Genomic DNA, 14,996 nt, shown 5'->3' with positions numbered 1-14,996 from the left:
GGTTTGCCTATGATATATTCACTAAAGCTGATTCTAAAATACAAGGCAGGTTGTCATTAAGGTGTAGGGCGGCCTGGAGGTGCCAGGATGTCATGCGCTAATCAAATAAGGACTCGTAGACTGATATTGGAAAATAAATTGTCACAACTTTATTTACACAATGAAGGTATTCAGGATAAACGACGTGCAAAGCTCAGATATTTACCAAAACCAACATCTGGGGCGTGTTCTGCATTCCATGTAAGACAGCAACAGTGATTGTCACAAAACCCTTCTCCTGGCATGGAGCCCGTGACGACCCAAACGTTGAACCTGTGGAGTCAAGAATGCGGCTGTCTTCACATAGTCACTACGCATTTCACACAAATATTCCTATGTCATTTGCTGCTGCCGCCATAGAAGACAATGAGCTTGCTAATGTCTGTGTTCACTCTTTCTCTCACCTTGTCAAAGCCCAGCTAACCTTGGGATGATATTTCATCATGCTTAGGTCATGGAACGCCAATATTCCTTCATCCACGCTACGGAGGATGTTCCTGACTTAGTCCAGTGACTTAACCTTTTCATCAAAGTATAACACACTGCTTTTACCAACTCTCCTCTACACTCCCCTCATGCCACCTTTACCCAACTACTTTACCGTCAAACTGCTGGATGTTGGTGCCTCCTCGGCTGTACCCATCTCCCGCTGCCGCCACTGGCACCCAAGGGTCTGGCTTTCCGATTTCTTTCATGGAACATCGACTGGTCCACATTGTGCCTGTCTCACAATATGGCCTGGGATTATCCAGCATACGAAATTCACTAACCATAACCAGGATCACATTTGCGGCAGGGTGACCGATGCTCTTGTGCAAAGGCAATTTAGTTCTCCAACTTTATCAACTGGCAGCCTGCACTACAACTTATCTGTGTCACTTTCAATATCCACTTAAGATATTACAGATTTGGGGGACTGGGTTCTGTCCTGTTCAATGGGAACGCAAAATTCCCCAAGTATGTGGTAAAGCTTCCCCAGCAGTCGGATACACTGGTCTGATTGCGCCAAGCCAACCAGCAGAAGATCATTCAGGTAATGCGCAACCGGTTTGGCACCAGGCCGGGCAGAAACAAGCGATATGGAACAGTCCATAGGCAGACATTTACCCATGAAGGAATACTTGTCAAATCTGAAACCCGTGAGCTTGCAATTGTCCCAGTGTAGTGGGAAGAGGCGGAAAGCTAACACTAATTATATCCAGCTTTGCTGTAAGGACCCCCTTAACATATATCCTAATAATACTGACTGCCTCTTGCGAGGACAGTTAATTGAGATTGCATTGTGACTTCTTGCCCTGCTGTGCAGAGGAGCAATGAATGGGTCGTACCGCCCAACATTACGACCATCGGGACAGAACCCCCAAATTGGACCCCCTATGTCAGGACAGTTGGGAGTTATGGCTGAACCAATCATCATGCAGCCTATGGACCATGTGATGCCACTGAGCAGTTACTTGTGAATTGATGGGGAACATTCTCCTAGATATTTCTCCTATAATCTCTTAAGATATGAATTAGGCTGGGTACACACTACAGAAAATTTCTCCCGATGCGATATCGTAAACGATTTTACCAATGACTGAAATAAAAAGTCCCGATCAGCATGCCGATTCATGTGTACAGACTATACACGTCTTACACTTCATCTGCCATAACCATCAGCTGAAAAGATGGTGACTCTCCACACTCCATAGAGATCTATGGACACTGTCGGTCCTGAGTGCTTACACACTGCAGGATTGGGACGACATTGTTCCATCGTTGAACGAGATTTTTAGTCCCACGAACATTGGGCAATTGTCCGAATATTACAACGCGTGACGCAGCAAACAAGCCAATTGCTCGATAATGATCCAATTGAAACCCATAGGAAATGCAGTTGAAAGATGACTGTAATCTAGGTCCCAATGTAGGCTGGAAGTGATAAAACTGCGCGGCCCGTCCACTGAATCTCGTCCACATTTTCCATTCTTGGTGCATCTCAGGTCTTCAAAACGGCAGGAGCCCACTGAAGTGAAAATACCATTCTGATTTATTTTTTGCCGTCTTCAACAAAGAAACAAACTGAAATCCCATACTTCACTGCCCCTGATATACATCTATATATCCTCATTTCTCACCTCTAGTGAGTTTATTTTGAAAAATGAATTGTTTTGAATAGTCAGCATTTTTCACGTCTACCCTTGACTGATTCAACCCTGTTTTGTTGGATGCCGATTCAGTTGCAGACTGCAGCGAAATGCGAGCGTCCCTCTAACTTTCATAAAGACTCACTCTGAATTCTTGGAAAACCGATCAGTGTTTGTTATCCAAGCTTCAAGTAGTTCCCTAGGAAGGGAGAGTATTGTTCTCTGGTAGTGCTATTTCGGGAGAAAAACAAAGGCATATATTTATTTTTCATTAAGCTACTTTTGTCTCTATGTAGGCTCTCACGGTTGGAAAGATTCATGAGCTGAGGCGATGAGCAACAAATTGTAGTGCTTGTTTTAATAAACTGCGCTTATGACAGCAGAACGCTGTGCCGTAAGAGCGCCAATGACTGATGAGGTCACATAGGAAACCTATAAATAAATATTAGACAAGAGCAAACGACTTTTGGCCCATATGCTGACATTGAACCTTCGTTATCCGCCCTGACCTCTGACCTGTCTCCGACAACAGTTGGGTCTCGTCCTTTTTTTCTTGTCCTTTTTAGGACAACTGCTGCTTAGTGGAGCAAACCCTGGGACCATGACCTGCGGATTCTGCTGCAGAGACAATCGCCACCTTCCAGCGGGCCTTGGTGAAGGCCAGACATCCATTAATATTCAGGCATTTCAGGTAAAACTCTGAACCAACCTCTATGGCACAATGGATTCCTTCTCGCTGACTGTGACCACACTTTCCACCTGTGACATATGTATAGGCTAGGAATAATACAGGGAAAGCTAATGGTATATGAGAATCCTGCCCTAAAATAATCTGCAAGGAGTTATAAAGATACACGTTTATATAGAAATTTCTGTCTTTGTTTACACTCTGTGACTGCTACAGGAAAGGAAACGAAACATCCCACTTCAAGCACCAACATTGTTCTTGACTTAGACAAGACCTTATTCTATAGATCTGGGCTAAAAAAACATCTCACAACACCCCCATATCTTTATAAACCACTGTCCTACACTACTGCCCATAGAATCACTTTTTTTCTTAGCAGAGATTTATTTACTGTGGAGAAGTTGGCGCCAAAGGAGGGTTGCAGCGAGAAGAAGGAACCACCATCTTCCACAGAAATGTCCTTATCCTAAATAGAACATAAAAACAGACACTGAATTTGCCTTTCTCTACATAAAACACATATAATAAAACATTTGACGTGTCCCTTTAAATGATCAAAATCTGATTGCATTGGATCTGATCAGACAAGATAAAGGTTGGTGTTGGTCAACCACCCCCAACAGGACGTCCAGCAACCTGGAAGTGCTAGGAAGTTGTCTGTTGCCATTTTTTGTTACAATCCAATTGGATTTGATTGGTTCAATGCTTGTATCTGCCTACACTCAGGGCAGTGCAACCAAATTGTCCAACCATTGTGCAGTGAGAAGGCTTATCATTCCAATATGATTGGTGAGAATTCCGTCGTTGTATCCATAGGTGCCCATAGAGATCTGGACATTCCGTACTAAGATTCCATCTGAAATTTAGTTTGGATCTTTAAACCCAAGCTAATAACCATGGCACTCATTCCACATTCTGAATAGTCTTCACATTTTATTTCTGTCTAGCCAATACCTCCGAAGCATATTTAAAATAGCTCCTGTTTTTAGTGATATTGTTTTTTTTTGCTACAATTTCCAATGATCTGACTCCGTCCTACACATTTCCCTCTCTGCAGGAAGTTATAATGATACCATTATTCTTCAGAGTTAAAATGCTTTCGGATAATGAGTGGAGAGGATAAGATAAGTAGTTTCATTGTTCCAGCCAAGACCAAAATAAATAAATTTTCTAATGCTCACAGAAACAGGTTTTATTGTCTAGTCTGCCCATTATAATACCTACATAGGTATATACATTTTCAATGTTTTTTAAAACGTTTTTATGTTATTATTTTGCAATCACTGCATATTTGTCCACTGCATTTTAATACATTTGCCGTACAAGTCCCAAAACATCTATGACTGTTTTTCGTTGTGTTACCCTATATATGTTGTATCTAGGGATAAATTGGTTGCCCATAGCAACCAATCAGATTCTAGCATTCTAGAATGTACAAGATAAATAATAACTAGAATCTGATTGGTTGCTATGGGCAACACCTCCACTTTCCTATCTAGTCTATAAAAATGCACCCAATGAATTTACTAGGAAACTGTGACATTACACGAGGCAGGAGGCACTGGTTTCTAGTGATAGCATTGGTTTCTGCGAATTGATCAGCTGAATATTGCCTCCAGTTACAAAATGGCTGCCTTCACTTCGCGTGGTTGACAGGGAACATTTAAATCTCTCTTATATTTTGGTATTTTTCTGTTATATGATTAATAATTGCAGTATATTGATGACATAATGGTGTATTAACATAGACTACAGTGGTTCTAAAATTGGTCTCCAATGGCCAATTCATAGTTGTCTTTGTATGTGGTCATTCACCTGGTTAAATGACTGAGCACTCCATATAAATTAGATTTTCACTCTATGTATGGCTAATTATACTCTCCATAATTTCTAGTTTTTTTTTACACGGCAGTACTCAGTAACCTCTATAGATGTTATACGCCACTATCCATGTTATAGCTGGTACAAGACAGAGTGAAGGAAAAATATTAGCAGAAGCTTCAAAACTGTTTGGCGAAATATTCACCTCACAAGTTGGCCTTCAGTGTTCCCCTCCTCTATTGGTTAGATGAAATATAAATTTACAGAGTACAGATTGGCCATTCTGCGGAATGGTGAAACACAATCAGGAGTCGAAGATTCTGTCTCCGGAACATCGCGCCTCTGCCACACGGCCTGTTCGGAAACTTGAATTGTGCGTCATTTCCCGGTGGTTCCGCTCATCTAAAAATATCAAAACTTTTTTTGCGCAATACACAGCTCAGCGGGTCATGTTCCATTGACCTTTATGGATGACTTATCTTAACTTATTTACTTCATAAAGTTAAAGTAAAACTTGGCAAAAACAAAGTTTGTTTCCTCCTAAAACATACGAGTGAAGGGGGCTGCTACACTGGCAATACGACTGGCATAAAAATAAAAAGTCTGCATAGACAGTAATGGCAACAGCGCCACCTACGTTGGCATAGGAAGGCCGGCACTAGGTCCTTCTTCCCTCAATCCATACAAACATATATTTACAGATGCTATGAAATGTCTTTTCATATGACATCAAATGCTTTGTTGAAATTCTGTTCAAGGTGACCATGCATGTTGTTGGATCCAACCTCATAGGCAAACCGAGGGGGGGGGGGTTCCTAGTGCCTGGAAACCCCCCTCCAAGCCTGGGGCACTGTATAATTGAGGTGGCTGGACCCTGCCCCCGCTTCACACGACTCTGCTTGAAAAGGAAGAGCTAACAGTAGTGCACGCAGCATTGCCCATGTATATTATGGGGATAGGAAGAGTTGGAGAGCAGCCAAGCACTGTCTAAAATTATAGCCACGCCCCCATGCATGCTGGTCACGCCCACTGGCGAAGTGGTGTGGAAACACCCCTCTACAAATCCTGCGTTTGCCCCTGAACCTGGCTGGCCGACAATCTCACACGCACATACACACACGTGCACACAACAGGCACAAGAAAAGTTTGTTAACCTTTGTTTTGATAGAGAACAATACATTGGCTATTAAGCTTGACATAATACAACAGATATAATACTCCATCTCGTGTACGAATGAAAGTAGGAAAAAAAATAATTTGTAACATACGCCTGCAAAATGCTGTAATATATGCAAGTTCAACGCAGAAAACACCTATCGGCTTCAGAGGTGAATTCACCATCAGCCTATCAGAAGTGGCTAGCTAGCGCTGACATTACGACAGAGAGGATGTCCCTACAAGCAGTATTTTTGGAGGAAAAAAAAGGAAAAGTTTTAATTAATCAACGTAGTGGTTCAAAACCAAGCCAGACTTTTTTTTTGTATATGCTGCCATGGGAGTTATCACAGACTGCAACCCTGCAAGCCGCCTGCCCTCTCACACATCAAAAAATAGAAAAGGGGGGTGCACTTGTGTCAAATTTGTGCAAAATGAACAGCTGTATGCGCCTCCACAATGTCCTGGCTTTATTAATCACCTCCACTGCACATGTCTCCTTTGTGATGTGGGAGACGTCAGCCTGGACACAGAGTAATGACCCCCCCCTTATATTGATGTACTTCTCCAGCTGACACTCTGATGGGTCCAGTCCCCATAGGGAATTGTCTTTCAAGGCAATCAGCATCTGTGAGAATTTGGCTGATTCATTGTCCCAGAATCCTCTGCTCTGGGTGAGCGACGATAGGGCTGTCTGCTAGGTGGAGCTGCACATAGACAGACATTGGTAGACAAAGCTTCACAGAAGCTTGCCTGGCTCCAGCAGGACCACACACACAATCCCGGGATATCCATCTGAGGCGATATCTGTAGGAGCATCAACCTAATACACAGTGAGTACCAACAGCAAAAATACATTATTATTACCTTATAACCCTATGACTATCACAGAAGCAAGCTCTTCTAATATCAATATCTATCTATCTATCTATCTATCTATCTATCTATCTATCTATCTATCTATCATCTACATTATATCTTTACTGTAGAAATAAATACCTTTAATTAAATACCCTTTACAAGCATGCAAATATATTGAATTTATTTTATGCCTATAGTTGATTTAATTGCAATTATTTGGTGCTAGGTTTGCACCTGTATTTTGCACTACAACGTGGAACATATTGGCAGTGTATATAAAATAATATTCATGTATATATAAGGCAGACAGCGATGCAGAGGGAAGTCCAAATCTTACCCATTGCTATAATTTGCATAGGTGTATAAATGTAGGACCGGGTGTGTTAAAAAAGCAATTTCTTCACTGGGAAGGAGGGGGGGGGGGGGGGGTGTCGGTGTCTAATGAGGTTTTTTTTCCAAGGGAGCAGAGGTCCCCAATTAATATTAGCACGCCTTTTTATACGCTTAATATTAAATCTGCAAAATATATGGGTATTCACATTCATTTCTCAATGTAATATTAATAAAACTAGCAGAGACAGGATGCATACTGGCTGCATTAATAAAACAGCAGGTACTGGTCACGGTGTATATTGATAATGATGTATAATAAAGACATTTGCTATGTGAGGTCAGTATGCACGCTGGCCTCACGATAAAGGAATGTGTGTCTCAGGCATGTCCAATCTAGGATATCCTGTGCACAGGGGACTGGGGGGTAAAATTAGTGGGCATTATAAATAGCAGAGGAGGGAGTGTAAGCTCTTTGGGTGGGGTAGAGACTGCGGCAGAGGACGTGCTATTTCTGTCCCCGTGACTACAGATGCAGGGGATGCTCGATAGATGGCTAGCTAACTGCAGCACTGGTGCTGTGCTAGAAAGAGACTTTGGTTTGGACAGAAACCCGGCGGGGTCATTTCATTCCATTGTGCAATTGGCACCGATGTGCATTGTAGGACAAGGCTCTCCAGCGGTGCAGGACTACAAGTGCCAGCATGACCTGACCGCCGCTAGCTTGTAGGCCTGCACAGCTGGCTAGCCGCACAGCCTCAATGCTGTCCTTAGTTTTAGGCATTACTGACTTTTTAAAGCACAATTTCGTCTGGGCTTAAAATGTAGTTTTAAAATGGGATTTGGACAAGGGTGTGAATTCCAGTGCCCTTAGCCGCTGAGTTACTCCTTCTGCGGATGTCATTTTAGAATGACCCTCATCGTCATTCATCAATGTCTATGACTTCTACCCGATAGACCTAGCGGAAGTTGGGACTGTCCCAAGAATATCGCGCCCAGGGTAGGAATGGAGCGTACGTTTTAAAATATACGTGACACGTAAAGGTTTATTTAATTAGTCTTGCCAAAGGGATTCTGTGGTTTCTAAAAAGCCAATGTCCGTCAGAAGTCTTCGAGGTCGCTCATGACAAAAGCCATTGTGTCCGACGGTCCGACTCCCCTGTCTTCTCCTCTCATTCCCAGGTCATAATGTTGGATACGCTCAGCAGCCAGTACGACTCCTTCCTCTTCTGGAAACTTCCCATCCCAGAGCTGGACCTCTCCGAGCTACAGTGCCTGGGCCTAGAGGACAACAAGAAGGCCTCCAAAGACGAAACACAAGACGAAAACCTCCTGTTGGAGTACAGTGCCTTCAATTTCTGGCGGGCCCCCATCGCCAGCATCGACGCCTTTGACTTTGAGCTACTCTGAAACCCCACCAACCGAGGCCTCGTTGCGATCTACCTGCCTTTTCGAACGACAAACCACTTACGAAGCTTATTTATGAATTTATTTATTTATCTTTCGTTGTAAGACCCTGGAGGTTTCTTTATGAATGTGTGTTTTAATTTATTACAAATGTGAAGTTATTTTTGCTTGAAGCAACTTATTTATTGTTTTTCATCCGGACATGTTTGCTGACAGCCAAAAATCAAGTATTGTAAGTACGTGGCTACAGATGTGACACTTGTCTTGTTCTCTCTTTCTCTTGTAACGAGCCTTGTGCTTGACCTAAAACTTGGTCTAATACCTTGTTAATCCTTCTAGTGACAGGAAAACACAATCGGATATGATTACATTTCTGTTTAACACCAAATACTGACTTGTAAAGTGACCCTGAAGGAAAACGTCAATGTATATTTCTAAAATATTGGGTAAACTTTAATGTAATTGAATAATGCAATTGGTTTTATTGGCACAAACACAGCTTAAATCCTTTGCAATTGTTAGGCTACTCCTCTTTTGTAAACTGCTATTTTTGGAGAGTTTTAGTCACTGACTGACCCCTTTCATAGGCAGAAATAACAACAGCGACACCCGCAGGTTATAAACACTAACAAACTAAAACAAAAACAGAAGGGGAGCATCCTATAAACACAATACATAGAGTAAAAACAATATATTTTTAATTAAATATATTGCAAACTTTGATTTTGTTAAGATTGCACAGTCATTAAAGAATTGTATTTGATTGCAGTTTCCTTTAACGGACACATATAAATATATATATTACTAGAATTAGTTATCTGGAAGAAGTATCCTTCTGCTGTACAGCATACAATCAGGATGATGGTTCTGCATGCTAAGAAGCTCCGTGGTTTGAGGCCTCTAAATAGTACCTGTCAGCTACACACAGCGGAGGCAGCCATTTTGTCGGCTAAGGCAGTCATGGAAAAAGTAGCCACTGACAATTGACTTGGAGCTGGTGACTTTCACTGAGGCACCCTGTACTTGGTGCCTCGTCCTTTAGTGAGGTCACAGGTTCCTAGTGAACCGGTAGGCTGCACTCTACAGACAAAATGGCTGCCCCCAGTGCGCGCAGACAGCGTGCGTAGACATTGAAAAGGTCTCTTGCCTGTGCTGATATAATTTGAAAATCGATGTCCCTGCGCAGTCCTTGTACTGTGATGGGTTGTGGAATTTAATCAACAGTATTCTAGTATTTATTATGGCGTGGGCGCAAAATGGTTGCAGTGATGATAGAGGGCCGGAGCTAGTGATGCATGAACTTGAGGTATGAGGTACAATTAAAAGCATCGCTGAGATCTGATAAATTAAATTGTGGAGCCATAGGAAGTTTCCTTTTAAGACACTATTCACTTCATGTTTTAAGCATCTCTACTGAGCGAGACCACGCCCTCCAGGGGTCAACCTGCGCAATTCGTCACCGACCGCCTGCAATTTGCACTGTTACAAATAAAAGGTTTCATTTGCCACCGACTCTGTTTTCTTTCCTTTTTTTATTTTAAAAAATAATAATATTATATGTAGAAGTCACTTGCAAAGTAAAACAACATTTTTGTTTTTGTAAATGCAAATGCAATTAAACGCGTATATTGTAAGAATATTCCCACCTGGTTAAAAAAAAAGGGACATTGGAGTTTACCCTGCAGCGTTAAAGGGCACGTATTACCTACGCAAAGTAGGAGACAGCCATTTTGTGTGCTGTTACCAGTTCTGTCACTAGTTCCTATTGAGCTGTAATTATAATATTGGCTCAGCTCACAAAATGGCTGCTCCCATAAGGACGTTTTAAGGCAGCCTTACCAGTTTTATTTATGGTGCCGATGCGGCAACGCAAACGTGCTTTAGCCCGTAACAGGCAAACGTGCGCTAAAGTAATATGCCTATATTTATTGAAGGAATTAGACCAAGATTGAGGGACAATCATTGTGTTCTGTCCAGAGTCATCTTGAAAGTCTTAAAATCCAACAGCATAAAAAAATCATCTCCCATACTTTGTATGTGATTTAAACGATCACATTGTAAGTGGGAAATAATGATAATTATTCAATTTTAGGTTCCTCATCCACCTGCTGGAGAGAGGGGGAATTACATCACACCCAATGATATGCTACCTTATATCTATAGAACATGATTCTGAAACTACAAGTCCCAGCATGCCCTGCCAGTTATCAGCTGGCTATCTAGTGGCAAAGCATGCTGGGAAATGTAGTTTCACAACAGCCAGTGAGCCACAGGTTGGCCTAGCCTGCAATAATATATCGCCCTACTTGTGCATGCATTTTAATCCAACGATGGCTGCAGTTTCCATAGTAACAGACCAGTTGGATATTTGCATTTTTTACAGCATACGGCTCTTTAGTGTAAAATATGAAAATATATTTTTTTTTTTGTACTTCCTAACTGGAGCTGTTGTCTATTTGCCCATTTTTCCCATGAAGAAATCAGGAAAACATTTTCTTAATTACGTAAGATATCGAACTATAAGCTAACAATACTCCTATTTGGCTCAGTGAACCAAACCAGGGCACTTCGTATTGCAGTTTATCGTTTGTCAGTGACGAAAGAACTTGAATAAGAAATAAAATGAAACAAAAAAAATGCACTGAGGACGAGATTATAGATCAGGTTACACGGGTGCATTTAAATGGACAGAATTGTCACAGACTCTGGAAACCAAATCATTATAGGTCATTGTTGTATATATCAATAAGAGTTACCTCCTGCGATTAAAAAAAACACATTGGTAGAGGTGTGTGGCCTGAGAGAGACAAGATCATACTTGTGGTGCAAACGCTACTCCAACTATACTATTTAATTTATCATCACCAAGGTTATTTCACATCAAAATACCCCCTCCTTGCTGTATAAGCCCTGCACCAGGATCTGCCTTGACCTTTATAGCCTAAGCAAAAAGACAATTGTGGCCAGCGCTTATCCTTAACACTGCATATCTGTGTGTACCTAGCAAAATTAAAACATGGTTCATATTTTGATCAAAACATTTAAGCCTGCATCCCAGCATCAAGGGCGCCTCATTATATGCAGGTCCTACACTGACCTATATGCTTCAAACACCATTAAAATGCAGTAAAATCAGATGCACTCGCCTCCCAAATATAGGGGTTTACATCTAGCAAGGGCTGGCTTGTGGGCCACACCCAAATAGGCTTAAAAGGCAGCTGCTGAGACAACATAAGGCAATATTTTGAGACAAAATGGTAGTAGGGCGCTCAATTGACGAGCTGAATATGATAATGCAAGTTTAAACCAGCATGGGTGAAATTATGGTGAGAAAAGTAAGAGGAGTAATTAATTTGTATTTTTTTTTTTAAACTTTTTATTTATAACAGCAGATGTGTATAAAGCACAACAGTACATGTCATACATAGTATCCAAGTACCAGGATTACAAAAATGTAAAGACGTCAGATAAGAAAAATAAGAAACGTAGAAGAACAACAGAAAATATATAAATATATTTTTCATGTTCAAGTACATTCCAAGAGGGAGTTAGAAATCTGCAAAGTGAACCATGAGATATAGAATTTTTCCCAATTCCTAAGGTGCATCTTGTACCATTGTACATATCCAGATAGAACAAACTGGCATGATTTTTTGGGAGGTACGGGGGGAAGGAAGGAAGGGGAAGGGACAGAGGAGGAAAGGTGAACAGGGGGGACACAAAGAGAGTAGAAGAAATAAAGTTATAGAGATTGATAAAAGAAGAGGAGGGGAAAGCATCTAAGACTTATGAGAGACCCGGCATAGAGCTGTTGTTAAAGCTATACCAAGGATCCCACACTTTGTGCAATGTGGGAACTGTGTCATGGAGGAGACTAGTCACATAGTCCATGGAAGCCGTGTGCCAAGTTCTTTTCACAACACCCTCTCTAGAAGGTTGTGAGGCCTTCTTCCATTCACTAGCTATTTGTAACTTAGCTGCATTATAAATGTGTCGGATCAGCTTATCTGATGTTTTAGTAATGCCCTTGATATTAATTTGTATTTTAATAAAATATTTGTGGAATATATTTCAGAAATGTAGAAAGTTGTTCTCCGGACATCTTTAATCTAAGAGATGAAGGTTGGAGAACGTTGAGAACATAGTGCTCTTGCCAATATCTTACCCCATTGAACATATTCCTCCTTCTCTTTCTCTCAGGAACACACTTATAGTCTTCCCAAAAAGTAATCTTAGAGGTGTCTGCCTTGACGTTTATTTCTAGATATTCTTTGACAGCGGATTCGGTTTGAAGGTTATACTTTGTGTTGTATGAGGAGCTTGTTCTGGCACCAAAGATCCTGTCCGGGGGATCGAGTCGGGGATTAACAACGATAGATAAGATGGTGATCTAACCAGGTGATCAGCCTATCTGTGATCCGAGAAACAGGATTAAGGGTCTACGCCTTAAGAAGACAAACTCTTTTTTAGAGACGGTGTAACATGGGCGTGAGAAAAAGGTATAATCTTGTAGTCTTCATGTGTCAACCAGATGACAGTTGTCTTAGTTTACGAAGGTCTCTGGTAGGAAGACTGGATGGAGCAGTAGAGGAGTCCAGTGTTGGCTCTAGAGTCCAATTAAGGATCACACTCATTACAGTGATGTGGGTCCTCTACTCATTCCTGATTTTGACTACGAAGGTCGGCTGGCCCTGATTAGGAGCATCAACATTTATTAGATGTAGGTTAGACAACATTGAGAACATAGTCTTCTTGCCAACATCTTTCTAAAAAGACATTACGGTGATGTGGGTCCTCTACTCATTCCAGAATTTTGGCTACAAAGGTCAGTAGGCCCTGGTTTGGAGCATCAACATTCATTAGAGCAAAAAGCTGATTATATATTTTCCCAGTAACTAACCTTCTTCTATAACTTGAGACCTCATATCTGCAACGGGGAGACGCCTTGATAAAGCCCTGGTGACCCCTTTTCCCTTTCGCTCTGGTTACTTTCAGGAGGGTAGTAGTGACTACCAAAGCTGGGGGGGACTATGTCTTCATATTTTGTGTAGCCAAATACACTGCTCTTGTTCTGTACACTGAAAGCAGTTTTTCCATTTTGGGGTAGACTCAACTGGCCGCGATGTTCCGATATAAGTACCTGCAAATGTGCGCAGTCGCGATATTCGGAGTGCACATGAAAGCAAAATGTTCTTGGGATTTGGAGAATTGCTGGATGTCATTGAAGCTGTATTTTAATATTTACATTTTTATTTTATTTTAGTATGCTTCTCTATAAGGTGTGACGTCATCGGCAGAAAACATGGCTGCCAGCTCCGAACAGTGCGGCTGCGAAACATTTGCAGGTACTTATATATCGAAACATCGCGGCCAATTGAATCTGCCCCATAAGGTCCAAATTTAAAGTTATCCCATCATAATCCTAAATTGCTGCCTGCAAAAAAACTCAATTTATAGACAAACTGATGTAGCTTGTAACTAGAGATGGTCACTGACCCCCGTGTTTTGGTTTTGGATTCGGTTTTGGATCTGGATTACCGTCGTGTTTTGGTTTTGGTTTTGGTTTTGCAAAACCGCCATTGCGTGTTTTGGTTTTGGTTTTGTTTGGTTTTGTTTTGCTATTTTTTTGGAAAATCCATGTTTTTGGGCCTAAATTAACCCAATTTAGTGCTCCAACTGTTTTAGAGACAAGTAATCTAATTGTTGAGGTAATAAATCATCTAAAAAAACAGTTTAATTCTTCGTTGGTAGGCCTATTCTACACACAAAACAGATTGTCTTCCTCTCCATCTATGCATATTGGCAATGCAGCCATCGTCTTTGAATGTATATTACACCCTACACTTATAGTTAAATATGTAAAGAAATGGAAAAAGCCAGTTTGGTTTCTATCTCTCAAGGCCCCCCTCCACTTGTATAAAATACCAAAAAATTCAGCCATTATAGACTGTACAATATTAATTGACATGGAGAAAGACAGTTTGGGGTCACTCTTTCTCTCTAGGCCCCCCTCCACTTGTATAAAATACCAAAAAATTCAGCCATTATAGACTGTACAATATTAATTGACATGGAAAAAGCCAGTTTGGTTTCTGTCTCTCTAGGCCCCCCTCCACTTGTATAAAATACCCAAAAATTCAGCCATTATAGACTGTACAATATTATGAAAAATGGACAAAGCCAGTTTAGGGTCACTCTGTCTATGACACCCTACCCTTAAGGATAAATTGCCCTAACAGCAGCCTTTCAAGATGGTATGTGATATGGAAATGCCACAAGTCCCTTTCCTCTTTGGGGGTAGATTGCACCCTACACTTACATAGAAAGTTTTAAAAAGATGTTATCGGCATCATCTTCAGCTTAATCCTCACCCTCATCAGTGTGTACGTCATCATCACAGACTATCAATTCATCGCCGCTTGAATCCGCCATTAGAGAACAGTCAGTGCTTGGATGTCTTGGATGGTGAAGGCCTTCCTCGTGGAAGATGTAGTTCATTTTTATAAACATCATTTTCTCCACATTTTTGGGAAGTAACCTTCTACGGCGATCACTGACTAAGTTCC

At 41.3% G+C, this 14,996-nt stretch overlaps 1 protein-coding gene across 1 annotated transcript; it reads left to right on the top strand.

The window, feature by feature from the left end:
- The first annotated feature begins 6,525 nt into the window (after nucleotides 1-6,525).
- MLLT11 (MLLT11 transcription factor 7 cofactor) lies at nucleotides 6,526-9,938 on the top strand. The gene is made up of 2 exons (XM_075191755.1): nucleotides 6,526-6,665; nucleotides 8,206-9,938. Exon 2 carries the CDS (start codon nucleotides 8,212-8,214, stop codon nucleotides 8,431-8,433), a length of 222 nt encoding a protein of 73 aa, XP_075047856.1. The 5' UTR covers nucleotides 6,526-6,665; nucleotides 8,206-8,211; the 3' UTR covers nucleotides 8,434-9,938.
- Nucleotides 9,939-14,996: the final 5,058 nt, after the last annotated feature.

Source organism: Mixophyes fleayi, chromosome 12, assembly GCF_038048845.1.
Source record: "Mixophyes fleayi isolate aMixFle1 chromosome 12, aMixFle1.hap1, whole genome shotgun sequence".
Lineage (NCBI taxonomy): Eukaryota > Metazoa > Chordata > Amphibia > Anura > Limnodynastidae > Mixophyes > Mixophyes fleayi.
Note: the sequence above shows the minus strand (reverse complement) of the source record. Positions and strands in the feature narration are given on the sequence as shown.